The following is a 23,557-nucleotide window of genomic DNA, read 5'->3' as shown; positions in this document are numbered from 1 at the left end:
AGGAGGAGGAGGAGGAGGAGGAGGAGGTGGAGGAGGAAGAGGAGGAGGAGGCGAGAAAGAAGAAGGTGAAAAAGAAGAAGAATGAGTCCTTAAGGCCCTACTGACATACCTTAAAGTAAAAAGTTCCATTGTAAACATTTAACTCACTGCCTACCTCCAATATTTCTCATTACTGTCATTTGTGAACCCGTAATTTCAATGCATATTCTATAAAAAAAACCACAGTGACATAACTAACTGACATACAGTCACGAATATAGTGGCAGTAAAAACCGATTTTTAAAAAAAACAATTTTAGTTTTAATAAGAGCACATACAGCACTTGCAATACAATTAGGTCACATAGGAGCAGAAAATTAGAGGTGTTACTAGAGAGTGACATACAAACAAAAGAAGAAGAATAAATAACAACGATAGATGTTTGATATGAAAGAAGGAGCAAACCACACCAGGGCACCCACCAACCACTCTCAGTCACACCTTTGACTGACTGAATGCAATTGTCTTATCGCTACCTAAGAATTACAAAGTTTTAACTGACATTCTTTGTCGTTTTGAGTTTCTAAGACAATGAGGTCAGAAACTAATAAATGGTTTATCTGCTCTTTCAAAAAGATAAGATTATTCGGAGTATTTATCAAGATATTCAAAAAACTGCATTTGAAAAAAGCTTGACATGCTGTGAAACTCAAATTTTTTTAACGTCAAATTTCTCAAAACTTGGTCCTGAGCAGATAGAACTTTGTACTTTTAAGGCAGCATTTTGTCTGTATTGACCTTATTTCAATGATTTAGGCTGCAGGCTCTTCAACCCTTCCAATCAGGGCTGACTGAGGGCTGAGTGGGGCACAGCATCCCAGCAGACAGACAAAAGATACTTGATAAAATTAACATCTCTGGATGTGAATCAAACTCACGTCTTCCACATGAAATGGCAAGGAGCCTAACCATTCAACCACAGAAGCAGGGCAGTACTCTCACCTCAGAGGAGTTTGTTTTAGTTTAAGTGAGAGTTTTACGGCACTTGCAACACAATAAGGTCATATACGTGCTGAAGATTAAAGGTGTTACAAGAGAGTAATAAACACAAAAAAGAAGGATGGGAGATAAGGACGATGGATGTCAGATAGGAAAAAAAAACAAAGAGCAAAACCACACCAGAGCACCCGTCAGCCACCCACCTCAGAGGAGTAGATGTACAGGAGGTTGCCAAAGGCAGCCGAGAATCCACGGATGCAGAACAACACTATGGTGAACACCGACCTCGGCATATCCAGCTGGATTATCAAGACTAAAATGGCTGCCATAAACAGGTTGAAGGCCGCGTTTTTGCGTCTGCCGAGCCAGTCGATCAGCACCATGTTGACTGGTAGACCTGAGAACAAGAAAAAAAAAGGGGAGAATGTGAGTTATGATTTCAAAATGATTTTATTGATTTGAAAGCCCTATGACCCATACAAGGTAGTGTGTGAGCGAGTGTGTGTGTGTGGGGCTGTGTGAGTGTGTGTGTGTGTGTGTGTGTGTGTGTGTGTGTGTGTGTGTGTGTGTGTGAGTGAGTATGCGTTTGTGTGTGAGAGAAGGAGGTGGGGGGATACGATGTGAAAGTGAATCTCATAGACATACTATCCTACACAGATAGAGTAGAAAAAAGGAAACACCTTTTTAGACTCTTTGACTCTTGTTAGTGAAATATCTTCAGTATATGCCACCAACAGTGAAGGAAAAAGTTAATACAACCGAACCTGTTCAAGACAATCACTGGTACAATTAACCACTTCCCCTGTTGCATTTTTTTTCCCATAGTATAGTGACACTCACTGTCCAAGACTTCCACCTGTCTAAGACAACAAGTTTTCTCCCCAACATCAGGTGGCCGTCTTGAACAATTTTGACTGCAGTTTCAATTTAGTCATAAAAATGAAATTTTATAGACATGAACACACAAGTTAAAGTGAAGCCATAATTTCAATACTATTTTAGTATTTAGAAACCAGGGGACTTGTTTCGACTAAATGTTTCAGTTTAAAGAACTAAGTACTTAATTATGTAAATTCCTCAACAGTTATGATGTTAATTATAACTACTTTCCAATAAGGCAAGAAACAAAGTCCAAATAATAACAAAAAAAACCTTGGAAAAAGCTTAATATTTAATCAGAAAAGTGCACTGAGAATACAGCACTAAAGACAAAACTAAACCATCAATGTCAAACAGAGGGCTAAGTTCTGCCGAATTTGGGATATATCTGAGGTGGGGGGCACCATTAGCCCTGTCAGTATCATGCTGGACTACATCCTTGACAACCCTAGTTCAAATCTGTAATTGAGGCATAATATATAACATGGTTTGTTAGAAGAGTTTTCACAGCTCTTCAACTGCTGCGCTCGATTCTATCTTAGTTGCAATCAGACGTCCTGATTGAACTAATCATGCAAAGTTAAAAGAAGCGCTAAATAAATATTATACCATACACAGCTAGTCCTTTCCAGGCATCTAATTCATGATTATTGTATTTATGTACCACAGTCTTATACATTTCTTGAAAAACTCATCAAAAGACAGCATGGGTGTAGATAAGAGTTCCCGAGCATTGTATGTGTGTGAATTTGACTGGGTGCACAAGTTTGTGATGTCAAGATGGAACACAGTTATATCTGTTAAGCAAATACAAAATCTCTTCCATTAGACGTTCAATAAAGTACATCTTACTTTATCTTAAAGCATTTCAGTCAACGTCATGTCCTAAAGAAATAACCAGCATGCAGTCTCAAAACCCACAACTTGAACATGAAAACACAAGAAAATTGATGACATGATTTTGAAAACATGACAAAGTCAACAGCAACAAATGATGTTAATCTGTTGCAAAACATATAAGTCCACACTTCGCCCCATTTCAAACAAATCAATTTTAAGTCAGCACCGCCACCCTTTCACCTAAATAACCAGTGATTACATGCACGGTCTCCAAACACCTGTTCTGAACACAAGTTGAAACCGCAAGAAAATTACTGACAAAACAATAGCTGTTATTTTTTCATGCCAGAAAACTGCACCAGAGAAGAGAGAAGGAGAAACAAAGCAAATGGAGTCCTGAAAGTCCCTCATGTGCACAGAAAAGGCAAAAATATAGTCCCCAAGTTGCTGGCAGGAGGTGTTGGTGGGAGGAGGGCTGACGTTTATGGGAGATGGTGGGGAGGGGGGGGGTGGATTGGGGAGATGTGGAGAAAAGGAAAGAAACATTATAACAATATGTGTATTGGGAATGTCATTAATTACTCATTAAAGCTGGCCAGAAAAAAATATGTTTTACCCTATCCGTACGCCTTGAGTCATTTTGTACCCCAAGGGTTGTATTCTTCACATTTTAGAATACTTCTAGTGCGAAGATCTCTTTGAAACTTTCAGTATTTCTCAAAAAATCCTTTTGAAAGACTGCTATGCAAAGCGTACGGATCGGATTAACGAGTAAATTTTGTCTTTGAAAAGTGGGGGACACAGAGTTCCCCACGTCATATGGATACGATAATAAAACACAATGTAAGGATAGGGTTAAAGCACTTCCTTAAATTTTGATAAAGTGGTCGCCACCTGTAGATATACTGTTAATGTGTTCCACAGGGAGGGAGTGTGGTGTGAAAATGTACTATCACCCAGTCTGACTTTTACTCTGGACAGGTTTAAATAGTCTTTTTGTGGCCAATTTTAAAGGCCTAAGTGCAATACTGTGACATCAGTACTGTTTACACAAAAAACAACAAAAGTTCCACCAAATTTCGGACCAACGACATGACATATTAGAATAATTTTTTTTTTTTAATAAACAAACAAAAAAATACTCCACAACATACAAGTTAATGTTAAAGAATCTAAAAGTAAAAGGCAATAAGGGGACACACTGTGTTTTACTTGACAAGCAGAAGGGGAGGGGTACATTTGTGCGACTCGATCGGTCTATGGCATGAGGAGCATAGCTTTTTAAATTTGAGTAAAGAGAAGCACATCGACACAATACGTCAAGAAGTGCTGGGAAAAAGCAAGAAAGATAAAAATGGAGGAGTGGGAACAAAGTTATCAGTTATGACATAACAGTGGCACATTTCAGCCCGCCACATCAAATAAACTACTCTACCTTAAAGGTGAAACTTTTCATCAGTCACCAAAGTGGAGAATGACACCAACAAACTGACCAGGATTAAACCAAAAGAAGCCGTCAGAGGGTCAAAATAAATTTTCACAACCACACAGAATCACAAAACAATTACATGATCCACCAGGTCCTTCAGAAGAAGGGTGGAGTTTCAGCTGAAGAAAATTGTATGCATGATATTATGAAATATGTGTCACTACATAACCTGTCAAAATTTTTTTTATTGTGAAGCACCTAGATCTAGAGTCACCAGGTTAATTAGTTAGTGTAAAGAGAAGTATTTTTTTCGTTTAGTAAGTGTTTTATGGCACTTGCAACACAATAAGGTTATATAAGTGCCGAAAATTAGAGGAGTTACAAGAGAGTAACAAACACAAACCCACAAAAAAGCAGGAGGAGAGGTGAGGACGATGGATGTTTGATAGGAAAGAACAAACAAACCAAACCAGAGCATCCGCCAACCACCTACAAAGAGAAGTTTATCGACACAATAACAGTCATTTAGTGGTGGGGAAAAGTAAGACAGACAGACAGACAAAACCAATAGAGATAGAAAAAGAAAAGAAGTAGGACTTAACAGTAGCACCCTTCAACCACCTACGAGCCGCTAAGGAGTGGGCACTATAGAAAATGTTTTTATTATTATTAAAACTATTATCCTTATTATAGATACAGCACTGGCTGTTATACTACGGGGCAGTGCATGGGCTAGAGGGCTGCATATAAGACAAAATTGAAATGTCACGTATTTGTTTCCATTATTTGAATAAACAGAAGCACATTGGCACAATGTTTATTTAGAGTTGAGAAAAAGAAAAGAATTAGGGCGTTCCAGTAGCGCCTTCCAACCTCCTACAGAATCTAGACTAGGTCAAGTCCATGTGGACAGAGAGTACATCAGACAAAAGCAATTTTCCCTGCAAGAACAGATTAACCCCCCTTTACTGCCCTGCTCAACGCTCTATAAGCTCTTCAACGAGACTTTAAAGGAGGTTTGGCGGTTAAGGGGTTAAGATAGCAGCAACACACGAAGAAAAAGCAAAAGCTGCACATAGCACCAGAGTAAACGAAATAAGTGGGGCAACCTTAACCCACCCATCAAAGATGAGGTAGGGAAATTATCAAAGGAGGGGCAAAGGAGGGGAAAGACAGGAGGAGATTTAGATAAACTCTAAACAAAAAGCCCACATAGAAACACATAACATAAACATACACTTGATCAATCAAGTGCCTAAACACAAACCCCCACACACACCCACCATAATACACAGAACAATACATACAAAATGTAAGAAGTACAAATGCTATTATCTATAAATAAAAAAGAGGAAACAAATTAAATGTTAAAACAGGTCACCATAACAAATGCACACTACATACACAAGCTCTCCTTTCGTAAGAGTTTTACAGCACTTGCAACACAATAAGGTCAAATAAGTTCCGAAGATTAGAGGTGTTACGAGGGAGTAACAAACACAAAAAAAGGAGAAGGAGAGATAAGGACAATAGACGTTTGAAAGGAAAGAAGGAGCAAACCACATCAGAGCACCCTCCAACCACCCACCTAAGCTCTCCTATCAGACATCACTCAGAGATACTCACAGATAAACTCTCCCATGGTGGACAGCAGCATAGTGGTGTAGTCCTTGCCAGTCAGGAAGTTACAGTGACACTTCTGACCCTCTGGAAAACAGTCATGTTTCATCATCATCATCATCATCATCATCATTGTATACAGCAGAGAATACAATAAGGTTGAGAATTGGTAAAATTTTCAAAAATATTTTATAATATTTTAACGTCGTCATCATCATCATCATCATTGTATACAGCAGAGAATACAAAAAGGTTGAGAATTGGTAAAATTTTCAAAAATATTTTATATTTTAACGTCGTCATCATCATCATCATCATCATCATTGTATACAGCAGAGAATAAAAAAAGGTTGAGAATTGGTAAAATTTCCAAAAATATTTTATATTTTAACGTCATCATCATCATCATCATAATCCCCATCATAATCATCATCATCATTGCCTTTCTTATCCTGCATCAGGCCACAAACAATAACAAACATTTTCCACCGTTCCCTATCCTGGGCTTGCCTCTTGATTTTTTCTCCACGTCTTCCCACTTTTCTATACAAGTTGCGTTTGCATGTTGTGATAAACAAACAATAAGCCATCAACAGATGTATATGTGGCACGACGTGGTGGAATCAGGCTCTCGTCAAAATAATGAAAGTGAAGAAATTTTCATTTTTCCGCAGGTTTGATAATGTTTATCAGATTTATGTTTTTTGGCCAAACACCTTTCGTGCCCATTAAAGAACTCATTTCTGTGTGGATTTTTCTGAAAAACATTGATTAAAGGCACAAAAAATGTAAATTTTCGGTTACCACGGACTCTTAAGCTAAGGAAATAACTAATCTTTGGCGGCCATTTTCTCACTAATTTTACATCTGAAAACAGGTGACCCCCATCTACTTCTTTTGCAAATATCTCGACTTGTATTCAAGATAACTGAATACTTTTTTTCATCCAAATAAAGACAAAGTGAACAAGCTTTAAGATGATACCAATAACTCAACATGCCCCAAAATTGACGAGAGCCTGATTCCACCGCGCTGCCTCACATATAACTTTTAGAGTGATATTATTATCTCTTGCACAGCTTAAGGGGCAGCCAGATCTAGATACCCAATGACATCCAATAAATATCCCCCGACTGGAATCAAACTACAGTCGAACCTGTCCAAAACAACAAGGAGAAAACTGCCATACGCTGACAATACGCCACCTTCTTCTTATTCACAGCACTTTCCAGATAAAAAGGTGTTTTGTCAGCATAACCATTTACATAAGGAGTTCTGCCAAAATTTCAATGCTAATTTATTTTTAACAACTAGTCACAGTTTCACTTTGCTTTTTTCCACACAACTAGGGTAACTGATCATGCTATTGGTTTGGCAAATTCAAAAAATGTTGGACCAAATTTGAAAAAAGGCTTTTTGTCAGCTTAGTACAAAAAAGTGATAATCTCAGACAGGTGGTCCTCTAGGACAGAGTCATTATAGTACAGAAAAGACACAAGGGGGGATGTAAGAAGTGGTCATTTGTTGAGGCTGTTGTCTTAAACACACATGCATGCTCACTTACACGTATGCATATGCACACACACACACATACGTAATCATGTGCATACGACACATACATGCACCCATGCACGCACAGTCACACACACGCATACACACACAAACACACACGGATGAACCCACCCACACATACACAAACATGCAAGCGCGCACACACACACGCATGCACCCACACACACACCCACATACACACACACACATATACACAGTATTAGATGGGTCAAGACTCACTGTTGCCATCCGGGCTGTACTTGCGGAGGATTTCTGCACTAGCAAGCACCATTCCGTAGTAGAAAAACGCCATGGTAAACCACAGTACCCACAGCTGTAAAGTGGTGCGCTTGTACTCAGGGCTAAACAGATTGGAGAACTTGCCTCGCTCTACCTGAAAACGGGAAGAATATTCCCGAAAATGCACACAATACAGTTGGCAAGAAAAAAGAAAAAGAAATCTGGCTTGAAATCAAAACAATTCAGGCAGGCAAAGTCTAGTTTTAGGAAGCATTTACGGCACTTGCAACACAATAACGTTAGATAAGTGCCAAATATTATAGGTGTCGCAAGCAAGTAACAAACACAAAAAAGATGGAGGGGAGATAAGGACGACAGATGTTCAATAGAAAAGAAGGAGCAAACCACACCAGAGCACCCACAAATCACCCACTGGCAGGCAGAGTGGGAAGAGATAGAGTATTTGAGAGTACTCTATTGCAGAGAGGTCTAAGAAGCAACGTCCAACTACTGGAAAAGGTTAGCCCTATTTGTACGTCGTGTTTTACTATCATATTCATACGACGTGGGGAACTCTGTGCCACCCCTTTCCAAAGAGGAAATTTGCTCATTAATCCGATCCGTACGCTTTGCACAGCAGTCTGTCAAAATTATTTTTTAGAAATACTGAAAGTTTCAAAGAGACCTTCATACTAGTAGTACTCTAAAATGTGAAGAATACAACCCCGGGGGTACAAAATGACCCCAGGATGTACGGATCGAGTTAAAAAGAAGAAAAAGAAACAAGTGTCTCTGAAAACAAGTGAAAATGAGAAATACACGACATTAACAATAACGATACAATAGATATAAAACAAGATCGAAAAACAAGGTTTGCTATTCAGTAAAATGTAAGATATCAAAACAAACGGAAATACTTGTCTTGCTCCTTTCATGGCAAAACCCATTCCTAAACTTTTGGACTCTTGATTCTATCCTGATCGTGTGAGAAAGGAGTAAAGTGAACCACATTGGTAAAAACCATGTAGAAAAGGGGGAAAAAAGATAATAACATCAGAAGGAAAGACAAGATGTTAGACCAACACAGTTACAGTCCCAACCACCCAAACTGCTTTCTCCCCCTTCCCCACTCTCCCCTTTCCTCCCTCTCCCCCTTCCCCATGTGATAAGAACACACCAGAAAATTAAAGTCTTTACACTAACCTCAGCAGATCGGACCAACTGACCATCAGGTAGCCGTGACTTATTCACTCGAGCAGCTTTTTCCAGAAGACTAATCGCTTCATCACGCTTCCCAGCAGCCAATAAGAACCGGGCGGACTCAGGGACAAACTAAATCAAAAAACCAAAAAAAAGTGGGGGGGGGTAACAAATGTATACAAACAATCAAAGTTCAAATTCTATTGTCTAGTTTTTTTGTCCATAAAGTCACCATGTCATGTGTTAGTTGTCTGGTGAAAGAGGGAGTAAATGTTTGAGTAAGAAGGGGAGAGTGAATAAAAATCCACTATTACAATAAACAGGTATACGAAACTAAAAATGCAAATCAATACATGTATAAATCTGCCGTCGTAAGGGAAAACGACGATTGGTCAAAATTTTTCGATTTTTGTTATTTTTACATATTTCATAGAGTATTTAATTCTGCATCTGATGGTGTAAAATTTTTTGTCATATCCTAATCCGTTGTTGTGTAATTGAGAGTTCGTTGTTTTCCCGTACACAGGCGAGCTCCTAGCCAGAGCTCAGTGTAAGGGAGAACGACGAATGGTTGATCGGTCAAGGATCACTGCTCGTTCGGCGTTGTCCCCTGGTCTCTGTCGTTGGGCAAATTCGGCATGGGCGACGAATGACAACTTATCACTGTTGCGTCAGTACAAATGTACTAGGCCTTTTTAACAAACAAACACACCACCACCCCCTCCCCCGGAGTACCGTCCACCAGGTTTATAAAAATGTATCTCTTAGTGTGTCTTTCTGTCTGTCTTCCCGTATTAGGCCTAAGCTGATGGTGTGAATTGACAAGAGCAGGCAGGAGAGAGGGGAAAACGGATGGGAACAGGGGGAAAGGGGTGGGGATGGAAGGGTCCAAAAAGTATTTAGGGAGAAATTTTTTAGCACTGCATATTAGTGTCCGCCAGATGTTCACAGACTAGCGTCATATTAGTTTACTGTCCAGTCATTTGACATCCCAAATCCCAACGATGGTTATAGTGCCGCAATTTGTCTAGCACGTGTCACTGGTCGACATCATTATAGAATTACCAACCAATTAATGACACTGCATTATGAGAGTAAATTTCTTTGTCCAACTTAAAACGTGGACGTATTGTGGAGACACTTAGTCTTGCTTTACGATTGTTTATGACTTGATAGGCGTTACGATCGAGTATAATAATGTCTTGCAGATTCAAACTGTTCTTGTCGATCTCTACTTTGTGGTATGTTTTCCGATCCGATCAACTGCATCCTTTATTAAATACAAAGCGTTGCATTACCTCTCCCGAAAGCGTTTGTGATACAGTCTTGTCAGATTGTTACATTTCTTACGTGAAAGTTTGACTGCAATGATCTGATCGTATTATTGACATTGTAACAATGTTGATCCCTTTGGTCGTGCAGGGAAAAATTTGCAATTAGCGAAAATAAAAGTAAAACTCGCTTCTGAAGAGAGTACAGTAAGAGATATCATGGAAACCAAACTTTGGTTTCGAATGAGACAGTTTTAAATCAAGCTGTTGAAATTGAGTGCAAATCTGATTTGTACCCTGACTGTGTAGTATTTAACCAAGCGCGGAAGGGAAACGAAGGACGTTTACCGAGTTACAGTTGGAATATAACTAAAATCTAACTTTATACGTATAATAGCTAGTTTGTATGTGTCTTATTTTTTATTTGTAGTAACCAGTATACAGTCATTGCTGTCAATAAAGCGTCACAACTGACCATCGCTTATGCCCAAAAACGTTCACGAGTGTAAGGGAGAACGACGAACCGTACCCTTCGTCGTTTTCGCTTACATCGCAAGGCTCACCTGTGGGTGCGCAGTGTAAGGGAGAACGACGAATGTCGAATAACTTTGCTACTACTTTTTAACCTAAACCATTCAAACTTTAGAAACTGCTTTATGAACATCTCAATCAGATATCTGGTGAATTACAGCTTAAAAGAGTGGAAAATAAAAGAGTTATAAAGTGAAAACTGTTTTTGCCTCTCCTGAAAAATTTGCCTCGCTACCTGCTCAGGACCATTCGGCGTTTTCCCTTACGACGGCAGAAATACTAAGCTGTACACAAAAAGCATGATTTGGTTGACAACTCACAACATGAATAAGAATGAGTCTACTTATCAGACAAAAGTGAAATAAAAATGCTCTGTGGTTACAAAAAGAATGTCATCACATTACAAAATCAATCAGGGGGGCATGGCTGAAAAACAGCAGTAAAGGGCTAGAAGTAACAGTAGAAGGAGTCACGACACAAGGTGAGAGAAGTCAAGAAGAAGCCAGAGGTGGGGGAGGGTGGGGGAGTGGAGATGAAAGTAGACGACAGAATAGGACTACAAAACAGGAAAGGAGGTGAAGGGACAAACTTTTAGAGAAGTAAATTTTTACACCGGAGTCAGATTTCGAAGCTGGGACCTTTTGAACGAGGGCTGGACACAGCACCCTAAGACCACAAAAGCCCCCTCCCCCCAACAGTCACCTCACAGTACAACTCACAGTACAGCTCCCAGAGGTAGGAGCAGCTATGATAAAGCAGATGAATCATTGCTTGCATCAAGAATCAAGCCATAATTTCAAAAAATTGAAGCTTCTTCAAAAGGGTCAAATTAAGGGTAAAACTAGATGTATAGCTAAAGGGATTCTTTATCGATTTATTGTTTTTGCCAAACACAGCTATCAGATATTTCTGAGTATCATTTTGTATTACGTCCAACGGATGAAGAATATCTCTTTATGTCTCTTGACATAGAGTGTCTCTTTGGTCAGGTTATGCCAAAAGCCATAGAGTCCAACATCTACGAACTAAGCAAAAGTCTCACCAGCAGCCCCATTGCGGACAAGAGAGAAGGCACAGCCGAGAACACCAACAACCAGCGCCAGCCGATGGTGGGGATGATAACGGCAGCAAGAAAAATCTCAAACATGATACCTGTCGCCCAGAACACCTAATGGAAATACAAGAATACATTTGAAAAACTGCAATGGAAAAAACAATCAAAGTCACACTCTCGAAATTTATTGAATTATTGTCATTATCATGTACTAGATTCCGTACTTAACTCTCAAAAAGTGTAAAACCGAACAACAGGCTTAGTCCTGATTTTTTGTTTTGTTTTTGTAAAGTGTTTTACGGCGCTCACAACTGCATAGGTCATATGAGCGCGCGGGACACACCTAATATTTTCAGTTGGTAGGAAATTTCGAATTTTGCCTGGGTGGCGGCCGAAGCCTACTCTTATCGATTTTAGACCACCAAGGGATCTTTAATGTGCGCAACTTGCACACGGGCCCTCCGAGATTTTTCGCCCTTGTCTGAGAAGGCTAGGTAAAGATCTTTCCTACCAGAAGATCAGGGGTGTGGCAGAAAGACAGCAGTAAGGAGGAGCCAAGGAGTAGCAGTAGAAAGGCTGCAGAAAGAGTCAGGAGCCCAGAGGAGGAGGCAAAGGAGGTGAGAGGGTGGGGGCAGAAAGTGGAAATGAAAGCAGACAACAGAACATTGCTAGAGAGCAGGAAAGGAGGTGAAAGGAGACAATTTTAGAGAAGAAAATTTTTCGGTCGCTACCCGGATTCGAACCCGGGACCTTTGAATGAGAGGCCAACACCTTAACCTCTAGGCCACGAGAGCCCCCTCAGTCCTGAGATAAATAGACAATGGTAAAATATACAAGAGGGACAAAAGAAGGTCGCCTCAGAAATGATCTAGTCAAGAGATAGGGCTAAATACCTGTCCAAATATGAGTGTCTTTGCTCTGTATTTCCTTGGTATATACTCGGACAGGAGAGAGGTCCTGTAAGGAAAAGCAAAATAAAACCAAATAAAACGATAATATTCAAGAGAAAAATAGAATAGACGGCATAAAAGCATTTTGTTTGTTTCTGCAAAGAGAAACACATTGTTATTATGATAAGTCACTTGATGCAGGGAAAAAGAGCAAGTCAGATGGACATTAACAAAACAGGGAAAGAAAAGAAGTAACTACGACCAACCAGAGGTTCCCCATAAACATGCACTTACAGCACTTTAAGGAGTACAAAATATTGTCTTGTTACTGATTGTTCTTAATGTTTTATGGCCCCACCAACACAATAAGGACTTTTTTGTTTTGTTTCTGCTAAGTAAGTTAATGGCAATCTTGCTTTTGTAAAGTTACCTTAAATGCCTAGCTGCTACATTCATCAATGAGAAAGGGTGAAAGAGAGAGCTTGAGTGAAAAAAAGCAAATCAGCACAATAACGGTCACTTAGTGCTGGTAAAAAATTAAAAAGCAACCTGCGTGGAAAAGCCAGAAGAATCGATCAGGAAGCAGACCCTTTCATGGATCCTGGAGAGGAGGAAAGAGCAGGTATGACATTGTGCCACCTGCAATGATGCCTATTCTCCAACCAAGTAAGTAAGTAACATGAACAGACAGATATGAGGGCTGAATAAAAAGTCTTGCCTCCTAGATGAAATTAATTGCAAAAATCATCACACCAAGAACAAAAACTTTTTTACCAAATGAAAATTTAGCATGTTTGCTATAAAATTCTACTTTTATTTTTCCCCATAATCACCATCTGTCAATACAGATTGACCAACAAACAATAAGTCTCTGAATCACATTGGAGAAAAATTTATGCATTTTTCCTTTGAATAACCTATTCACATTAGCTTCAATTTCTTCATCCTCATTCACTGGTCTCCCTTCAAGTAGTTTCCAGTGCATTGTGCCGGAGGTGAATCATTACAAACAAAAAAACAAGAGATAATCCATATAATTCAGACATTCAGGTTCACCAAGTCCTAAAAAGTTCAAATTGCATGTTTCCATTGCGGAGCTGCTCTTGGTCGTGCTTTGGGTTTATGCAGAAAGAATACACATGAGATATCTCGACCCAACTTGTTCTTACAAGAGCCAAAAGATGTAATTGAGGCAACTCACATTTCATGAAGTTTAGCCATATCCTTCCTATAGTCCACTACTTGCCTCGTCAGATTTTTTTTCTATTTCTGATGCTTAAAGAACATTTTAAGAGAAATCAGTATAATGGTGATGCAGAAACCAAAGCTGATGTACTTAGGTGGTGCAAAGGAAAACGGCTTGAATTTAGTCATTTTTACAGCACTTGCAACACAAATACGTCATGTAAGAGCCAAAAGATTAGAGGTATTATTAAACAGTAGCCTACAAAGAAAACAATGAGGAGAAATAAGGATATAGATGTATGATAAGTAAGAAGGAGCAAACCACACCAGAGCACCCACCAACTACCCACAAAACAATTTTATAATTTGAAAGGCGACCAGTCTCATTCATTCTGCCTGGACAACATCTATAGCTTGTTCACTTTCGTCTGACCGTGGGTAAAACAAGATAAAAATGAAATCGCTCTGTTCAATCTTCTCAGATCTTTGCATACAGGTCTAAAAGTTAGATGACCAACAGAATCGAAAAGCTTATTCATAAAGGTCACTGCAAACTAAGGTTCCGACATGTTTTCTTTGATGTAAGCCTACAGCAAATTAAAAAAACAATAGCAGATTTACAGCATACACCTAATACGTTTAAAAGCTGACACATTTTCCTCAACACCATTCTTTCATGTTCGTCTAAGAAACACAATTCAAGAAAGACAGGGTGAGTCTTTTCTAAACTCACATGGAACACTTGGAGACATCTAGACAGCCGAGGGATGAAATTGACAAGCTTACACTGAAATGTGGGGGCAGGGCGGTGTCCCTGTCTAAAAAATGAGCAATTTGAAGGCATGGCTACAGTAAGTCATTTATTTAAGTGATCCTGTGTATGAATCCAAAGAGTGGCTTTTAGTATAGGGCCCAAAGAGAAAAACTTTTTTATTACTGGGTCAAGATTTTTTAAAAATATATTTTTGTTTGGTCACTGGCCTGCAGAAATGCCATGCAAAGTTTCGTAGGCATAAGTAAATTCCTCAACAAGCTAGAAGTTTTTTCACGCAGTCAGACAAACGTAAACAAGCTATAACAGCATACACTCACCCTTGTGGAGAACCACCCATGCCCACGCCCACCAGACCCCGCAGTATCAACACCCAGTAGTAGGTGGGGCTCAGGGACGTGAGCAGGCCAAAGTAGCCTATGCACAGGGTCACCAGCATCAGGGTCTGCAGAGATAAAAAGAACAACAAACTGTTTGGTTTTTTTGGAGGGGGGAGGTTAGTAAGAATTTTACAGCATTTGCAAGCACAATTACATCATGTAAGTGCCAAAAATTAGATTTGTTTTTGTAAGAGTTTTACGGTTTTACGGCACTTGCAACACAATAAGGTCATCCTATAAGTGCCGAAGAATAGAGGTGTTACAAGAGAGTGACAAACACAAAAAAGAAGGAGGGGAGATAAAAAAGATAGATTTTTTATTTAAAAAAAGAAGCATACCACACCAGAGCACCCGCCAATCACCCGCACAAAAATTAGAGGTGTTATATGAGAGTAACAAACACAAAAAAAAGGAGGAGAGATAAGGATGATAGACGTTTGATTGAAACGAAGGAAAAAACCAAACCTGAGCACCCGCCAACCATCCACCCAAACAGATTTGAAAACACTGTAACCAGTACCCAACAGGCCTCAAAAAAGGTGGCAAGGGAACACAGATGTCACACTGAGCAAAGAGCAGCACATCGACACACTAACGGGCAATAAGGGCAGGGATGCAGCAGAACAGACAGAGAAAAACAAGAGGGACAGTAGAGAAGAAAGAGGACCTACATTTCAAACCCTCCAACCACCCACTACGACATCTCTAATTTTCCAAGATGTATCTACATTTTGGGGTATAGAAAAAGCAAATATGAATAAAAATGAAAATACACAACTCGGTTTCTACAAAGTAAAATTAATTCTAATTCATCAAACCATGATGATAAATAAAGTTCACTCACAAATTTACGGCCATATTTATCTCCGATGTACCCCAACAGAGGGGCAGACAAGCCCATTCCTACAAACACAACCTGAAAGGAAAAGAAGTTTTGACTCAGTAAACAGCCACATACACAGCTCAAAACAAAGTGTACAAATGGCACCTTGAGAAGTGGCAAAAAGCCCTGTCATTTACACTGATTTGATAATCATCATAAATTCTTTCATACAATATCCAGAACATGAAGGATATTCTAGGCAAAAGTAGCAGTGAGACCAAGAAGTCTCACTTCCACAACGCACATCCATTACAGTTCAGTTTTGGTATAGTTTGAGTAAAAAAAGAAGCAGTACAAAGCAACCTAATACTGGTCATTTAGAGCTAGAAAAAAGCCATATCTTGAGAAACATAGGGTGAACAAAATAATATACACAGGTGAAACTGTCTAAATCTACTTCCCATTTTCAGGGAGAAAGGTGGTCACCTTAGACAGGTGGTCCTCTTGGACAGTGTCATCTATAGATATATTTACTATATTTGTAAAAGTTGTCACTTTGGTCGCCTTTTGAATTTGAAAAAATTAACGGTGGCTCAGAATCATTTAAAGGATGCACAGTTATACTAAGCAGTCTGAAGTAACTGTAGTTTAATTTTCATTTTTTCATTAGTTTCGTTTAGATCTAATCTTGGGAAAGTCCGTCTTCTAAGACGCCATTGTAAACAAGTGAGGCTTCCATTCACATGCAGTGCGCACTGATCCCACAATGATTCGACGATCCATTCTGCAGAGTCCGTTCATTGAAAGGGGTACCCAGCAAGTTATAACATAACAGAAAAAATATTTTAGAACGCAAAGGGGGGGGAGGGGGGGAAGACATGAAGACATGGTAAGTCAATAGACTTAAGCACGTGCCTGAGCATGCCTCTCCTCTATTGTTCTGCTCCACAGCAAACATGTAGCTTAACCTGTAGTGATCTTAACTTACCAGTCTACCCAAGAGAGCTCAAGTGTACAGCTCCTGTACTTTCACTGCAGTCATGGCTCAAAGAGGGCTGTTTTGTTTTTTTAAATTTAAATACACAAGTTTTACGGCACTTGCAACACAGGTCGCATAGTGCCAAAGACTAGAGGTGCTACTAGGGAGTGACATACAAATAAAATGAGTGATAAGGATGGTAGATGTTTGATACAAATGAATGAGCTACCACACCTGAACATGCACCAACAAAGGGTTTAAGTATATAAGCAAGGTGGAGCACAAATAAAAGGGTTAAAAACAAATCATTAAAGAGTTTTTCCATAACGGTTTCACAAGACCTGAGGTTGTGTTTGTTTTAATAAGAGTTTTACGGCACTTGCAACGCAATTAGATTATATAAAAGCCAAAGATTAGAGGTGCTACAAGTGAGACACAAATACAAAAAAGAAGGAAGAGAGATATGCATGATGTATGTTTGATAGGACAGAAGGAGCAAACCATACCAGAGCACTCGTCAACCACCAACCTCATGCTATAGACATGGTATGCGTACACTGTACAGTGACATCAAAATCAGAGAGAAGACACATCCACAACAACTAACCTTTCAGTTACCCTGACAGAAACAACATCTGGAATGTTCACCTGTAAAACTGAAAGGCCTGGGACTAAAACTCGGTCTACACCTGAAAGAATTTGTATCCACGTGGCAGACAAACGGGTAAGCTAAAACAGGAAAAATACTGACCGTGGTGACTAGCGCTACTTCAGCGTCAGTGAGAGACCACTCGCACCGCACAACAGGGGACATTACTGCCAACAGCATCATCTCCAAGGCATCAGTCGCCTGAAAGCAAAGGTGATGATTGAATTCTAACACTCCAGTACTGAAAACAAACATTATACAATTCTAACAACATTTTTGCATGATAAAGAAACATCATAACAAAATTTTAACAATACTTTGACAGGATAAAGAAACATCACTACAAAATTTTAACAACACTTTGGTTCAGAAAAAAAACATATTATCATAAAGTCATAACAACACTTGACAAACAAACATAATTACACAAGATTGATTTTTTTTTTATGGTTCAGATTCTCTTTTTTTTTAATATAGTAGAGCGTTTTACGGTGCTCGCAACTGCATAAGGTCATATGAGCGCCAAGGGGTGGGTGTCAACAGAGAAGTCCTTACAGGGAATTAGACTTACTCTGCTCACCTCTCTAGTTTCAACAGCACAAAGTCTGCTTCGACCATCAAGGCACCCCGGAAATAGCAGGTCACAAGAGTGACAAACATACAAAAGAAGTAGAGGAAAATGACAATAGTAAGGATTAGGAAAGAAAAAGCAGCAGTTCCCTGTTGCAGATCAGGTACCGTTATGAGCGTGACATGATGACTCAGCCGATTTACAATTCTACTGTGCTTGAATGAGAAATGTCCCCCCTTTGGGAGTGGCCTAAAGACACTATAGTCAGTGGCACCGCCCAGGGAGGTTCAGTATCTCTAAGATGTGACAATATGACAAATTAATAATGGTACCAAGTCCTCCCCTTCCAAATCCACAGCCAATTAATTCCTAGCATAGCCCCAGCCACCTCCCTTCCATCCTGCACACTCACACTGATGACTCCGCACACAACATAGAGGCGTATCTGAAACCAGCCAAAGCCTATGGCCTCCACGGCCTCTTCCACCGTGTAGACAGGCTGATGACCTCGGTCATTCGTCTTGTCCTTGACCTTGTCACTGATCTCATACAAAGTGTCATCTTCAGTGTCGCTGCTCTCCAGCACAAGTGGGATATCCTCATCTGAGGAAAAAACAAAACAACACTACTGTTATTGAAATGCAGTCAAATTTGTCCAAGATGCACCCCTCACCCCCCAATCGAAGAGAAAGTAGAAAGTGGTGAACTTAAGACAGGTAGATACCTTGAACAGTGTCATTATAATATAGGGAAAAAAATCAAGAGAGGAAGTGGGAAGTAGTTGTCTGTACAGGTGATGGTCTGGGACAGGTGGCAACTAAAGCAGGTTCAACTGTACTTCCCTCATCGACACACTTGTGAGGCATCGTGGTGAAATCAGGCGCTCGTCAAAATGATTCATTCAATGTAAACAAAGAAACCAGCATTATTTTGGCCACTGAGCCATTTTCTTCAAATTTTCTTTTTTTGGCTCAACACCTTCTATGTCCATTTAAGAACACACTTCCATGTGAATTTTATTGAAAAATGTTGATTAAAGGCACAAAGACAGGTAAACTTTCAGTTTCCAAGGATACTAAAGCTTTGGAAGTCACCAAATTTTGGTGGCCATTTTCTCATTAATTTTACTTGACACCAGGCAATCTCCTTCAATGTCAATTATTTTGACTTCTATTTAAGACAGATGGGTTTGTTTTTTTCTTCAAATGCAAGGCAAATTAACAAGCTTTAAAATGATACTAATAACTTCACATGCCCAAAAACTGACAAGCCCCTGATTCCACTGCGTCGTGACACAATTGGACTATCTTGGGAGGCCCTCTGATTTGACCCTGACTGTCAAGATTAACCATTGACAGGTTTCACCACACAGAGTAAGTTGCTCCATTATCAGATTTTAAAGACTCCAAAGAACTCATTGTAAGGTCGAGTCTTTTATGTATGCCAAGGCTGGCACTATTGTTCACCTACAGTCATAAATTTATCTTTTTAAAAGACCACTGTCATTATGTAATCCGTAACATTTATATCAAGCACTTGCCAATGATATTTCAAAACTGAGTTCTTTCTGAATGTCTTAATTTCTACATTGTTCGAAGAACACGTGGTAAAATCTTATGCATTTATTAATGGAGAGAAAAAAAAAATTCAAAACCCAGAAGATTAGATTAGGCATTAAATCAATTAGAACCCCATTTTGCCAAGAATTGACACATAAGTTTGGACAAAGCTTTAAAAGCACACAATCATCATCTTTCAAAATAAGCGCATAAAAAGTCATAAAAGTTATTAAATTTGGGCTTTAATTTTCCACACACAAAATATTCAAGGAAGCAATTTCAAGTAAAGGTAGATCAAACTCGAAATACACCATCCACAGCTACTTTGGGCTCCAAACCATAGAAAGATCCGCGACACACCAGACATTGAGTAAATATAGATCACACTTATATATATAAATCAACAAGCAAAACAAAAACCCAATAAAAAAGATTCTCTTTGTTTTACCTTCTGAGTGTGGCACACGCTTGTACACAGTTTGAGAGAGGCCAGTGCGGCTAGCAAAAGCCATAAGTACGTCTTCTCCCAAGCCTCTTTTCCTCTACTGGCCAATCAGTCTGAGACAAAGAAATCAAAGACACTCTCATTTTTTTATGTTTTTTGGGGGGAGGGGGGGAGTGTTTTACAACGCTAGCCACTGGATAGGGTCATTGAGTGCGTGGGACACATTAAACATTTTCACTTGGTATGAAATTTTTTATATTGCTAAGGTGACAGCCGAAGCATACTCTTATCGATTTTGGACAACCAAGGGATCTTTAACATGAGCAACTTATAAATGGGACCTCCAAGATTTTTTGCCCTTATCCAGGAAGGCTAGGTGTTAGATTTTACCTACCATTACATCAGGGGAGTAGTAGTAGAAAGGCTGCAGAAAGAGTCAGGAGCCCAGAGGAGGGGGCAAAGGAGATGAGGGGTGGGGGCAGAAAGTGGAGATGAAAGCAGACGACAGAACATTGTAAGAGAGCAGGAAAGGAGTTGAAAAAAGGAATTTTTTCAAAAAGAAAAGTTGCTTTCCGGATTCGAATCTGAGACCTTATTGCATGAGAGGCAAATACTGCAACCTCTCAACCATGAGAGCCCCCAGCCACTCTTATGAGAAACATCATATCATATACAAAGGCGACTATTCCTTCAACGTGGGAGGGCACGCTAACATAATAGCACAGTATTAACATAATTGAATAACTTCAACTATTAGTTTAGTTCAACTTGCGATAAATATAACAAATACAAGCTTAGTCATTCATCTGAAAGAGTGTTGTATAATTATTAACAGTAGTAGGCATACAACTACAACCTGCTTGCCAATGTAACCATCAAGTTTAAGGCCTACATCGATCATATCTAATAATAGTTGATAAACAAAACTAAAAATACAGAACTTCAAATATCTTACACACATGTCTAGTTACCCTCAAATCACCTCAGTGCACCTGCAATAACATCACTCAACCAAGCTACATGTATAATTTATTAACGCTCAATTTAATACAAAATAAAGAAGAATTGTTACAATTATTGTAAAAAACCATACGCCCATCAACACCATTTAGAGAATTTATGAGGTGGGCTGCTTTGAATGACCCCACTTGTAAGTAGTGGTGGGCGGTACTGGCGAAATTCAGTGTCGGTACTTTCTCAGCACCAGGTGCCGAGAACCGCCAGTACCGGTACCGGTACTGGTACTGGGAGTGACTCCAGTAGTTGACGTCACAGAGACTTCGCGTCTTGCGTCTAACGCCACGATCAACAACAAAAAAGAGATAACAGCACCCTTGGAGGTGTGATCGCATGCATGAACGTGGATAACCTTTGAAGGTTGTTGTTGTTTTTTTTAGTAAAGTATGATTTTATATACGTATTTTATATGTATATATTATATATATGTATATATATGTATTACACCAATCACTCATAGAAATGTACTCATTTACGCTATATAAGAATACTTTTCTCATTCACTCTATTTCTCTCTATATATATTATCTTTGCGTTCAGTGCCTCATATATATATCCTAAAGGCTACATTTAACCCTCATTCACCCTATACATGTATATGTAGCCTACACATCTCATTCTCTCTCTCTCTCTCTCTCTCTCTGTCTCTCTCTCTCTCTCTCTCTGTCTCTCTCTCTCTCTCTCTCTCTCTCTCTCTCTCTCTCTCTCTCTCTCTCTCATGTAAAATTTTCATCACGTTTTCTCTCCCCTTCTCTCACATTATTGTAATTCTCACTCTAGGCCTATATGTTTCTAAATTCTATTTTTATATGGCAAGCACTATTTGCAACGCCGCGTTCTGGATAGCTCCCGTGCTATTTGAAACGCCAGTACTAGATCTAGATCTAGATGTAGTAGCCATCGTCTCTACATGATATTATTGTAATTCTGCCTGCATTGTGGAAGCTTTCTCAGTTTTTTTTATAAACCTCCTAGGATTTGACTCCTTTTTTTTATGACGTTGTCTTATTCCGATCAATATTGGGTAGATCTAGATCAAGAAAAATCAAGATCTAGATTAGATCTAACAATTGTTTCTGACATTGTTTGCACAAAAGTAGACGTCTTGTACATCTCTCATAATCATAATCATCTGAGTTAGAGTTTGAGCAAGTTTAAGTCGAAAGACGCTTGGATAACAATAATAATACAAGACGGTGCAACTCGAACTTTAAGTTAGGCCTAGAGAACGTATACAAGCTGTCTACTGTCTACGTTCTTTAAGTCTAATGTTCAGTGCTTCCAAGTGTGGCATCGAATCCCGGTCCCGAAAGGGGTTTGGTTTTTTTCCTTCTCCTGAGCCTAAAAAAAATTTTTTTTAATGGACTCACAGACCAAGGAAAGCCACTACTGAACTTTAACCAGGCCTAAATTGGTAAAAGGAAAAGTATAGACTATACTAAGGCCTACTTTGTACTGAGCTCCTCTTGGGGACAAAACCAGAATGTGCAGGCTTCATCACTACATAAAAAAAACTAAAAAGCAACAAGATATAATTACAATGTATGGGAACAATTTGTTGGTCAGTCGAGAAGAGGACAACAACAACAACAACAACAACAACAACAACAACAAACGTCCAGGACCGGGATCGAACCCACGCTAAAAAAATAATGGTTGGACTTCAAGTGCAGACGCGCTGTCACTTCGGCCATCAGAACTTCCGATAGATCTAACGATGTGCAGATTAGGCCTAAGCTTGATATTTTACACTTTTATTTAGCACTGGCGCTAATCGCAACGCGGCGTTTTATTTAGCACTGGCGCTAATTGCAACGCGGCGTTTCAAATAGGCACTTCCTTTTTCCTTTATTTTTATATCTCTCATTTACTCTAAATATCGTCACCTCATCTGTGTCGACGATATATTATCTCTCACTCACAAGCAGCAGTGTCCTGTTTCAGTTTCCTGTTCAGAACAAAACAAAATTATTATGTTATTTTTTATTTTTTTTTGGGGGGGAGGTGGCGTGTATTCTGCCAATCAATATTATAATGCCAAAAGGCAATGACAGGACCCGGTGTTTCTTCACTCAGCAGAGAAACAAAAAGAAGAGTCGTATAATCCCACAAACCGGTGAGCAGAGTTGTGTACCGGACCACAATAACGCCATGGTCGGGGCTCGGTCACTACGAGGCCATGACCGACGGCTAGAGTTTGAGTTTGGTTTTGTTGTTTTTCACACAAAGTGGCCTACCGGTCCGTTCCGGACCCTCAGCCCCTACCCGACTTCGCTCCCGTTATATAATAACAACCACATTGCAGTGACAAACTGTTACGTAATATCATTTAGTTACGACGTGTTTTCGAACCCATTAACTATTTTTACAGACTGTAATGAGAAAAACATAGTGTATTAATCCAAACTTTAACTCTAACAAAATATTTTTATGGACTATTCAATACCAGTGAACTTTTCAAAAAATCATTTTAGGCAAAACGTATCAAAGTATAAAATACATGGTGGTTAGTGCCCTTATTACGGCATGGAGCGAACTGCAGTGACAATTATTTCCCTTGTCTACATATCTAGATCTACATTGATCACGGAAAAGTAAACTCAAAGATGAGACTAGGCTTGTATGAAATCTGTCTGCGTGGGCCCTAGGCCCAACTGATATAATTTTTTATTTCAATTTTATTGGGGTCCCCTC

At 39.4% G+C, this 23,557-nt stretch overlaps 1 protein-coding gene across 1 annotated transcript in view; it reads right to left on the bottom strand.

Annotated features, from left to right (window-relative positions):
• The window catches only part of LOC101855543 (putative transporter SVOPL), a gene marked incomplete in the record, with an annotated part of 26,807 nt that extends 3,672 nt beyond the window's left edge, over nucleotides 1–23,135 (bottom strand). Inside the window, 12 exon segments of the mRNA XM_035973630.1 lie at nucleotides 1,182–1,375; nucleotides 5,753–5,833; nucleotides 7,538–7,691; nucleotides 8,741–8,869; nucleotides 11,582–11,707; nucleotides 12,487–12,550; nucleotides 14,761–14,885; nucleotides 15,665–15,736; nucleotides 17,374–17,472; nucleotides 18,255–18,445; nucleotides 19,850–19,959; nucleotides 22,750–23,135. Coding sequence (XP_035829523.1) covers nucleotides 1,182–1,375; nucleotides 5,753–5,833; nucleotides 7,538–7,691; nucleotides 8,741–8,869; nucleotides 11,582–11,707; nucleotides 12,487–12,550; nucleotides 14,761–14,885; nucleotides 15,665–15,736; nucleotides 17,374–17,472; nucleotides 18,255–18,445; nucleotides 19,850–19,913 — 1,299 coding nt within the window.
• Nucleotides 23,136–23,557: the final 422 nt, after the last annotated feature.

The sequence above is a fragment of the Aplysia californica genome, unplaced genomic scaffold (assembly GCF_000002075.1).
Source record: "Aplysia californica isolate F4 #8 unplaced genomic scaffold, AplCal3.0 scaffold01574, whole genome shotgun sequence".
Classification (NCBI taxonomy): Eukaryota; Metazoa; Mollusca; class Gastropoda; order Aplysiida; family Aplysiidae; genus Aplysia; species Aplysia californica.
The sequence above is the reverse complement of the archived record's forward strand: the minus strand, read 5'-3'. Positions and strand labels throughout refer to the sequence as shown.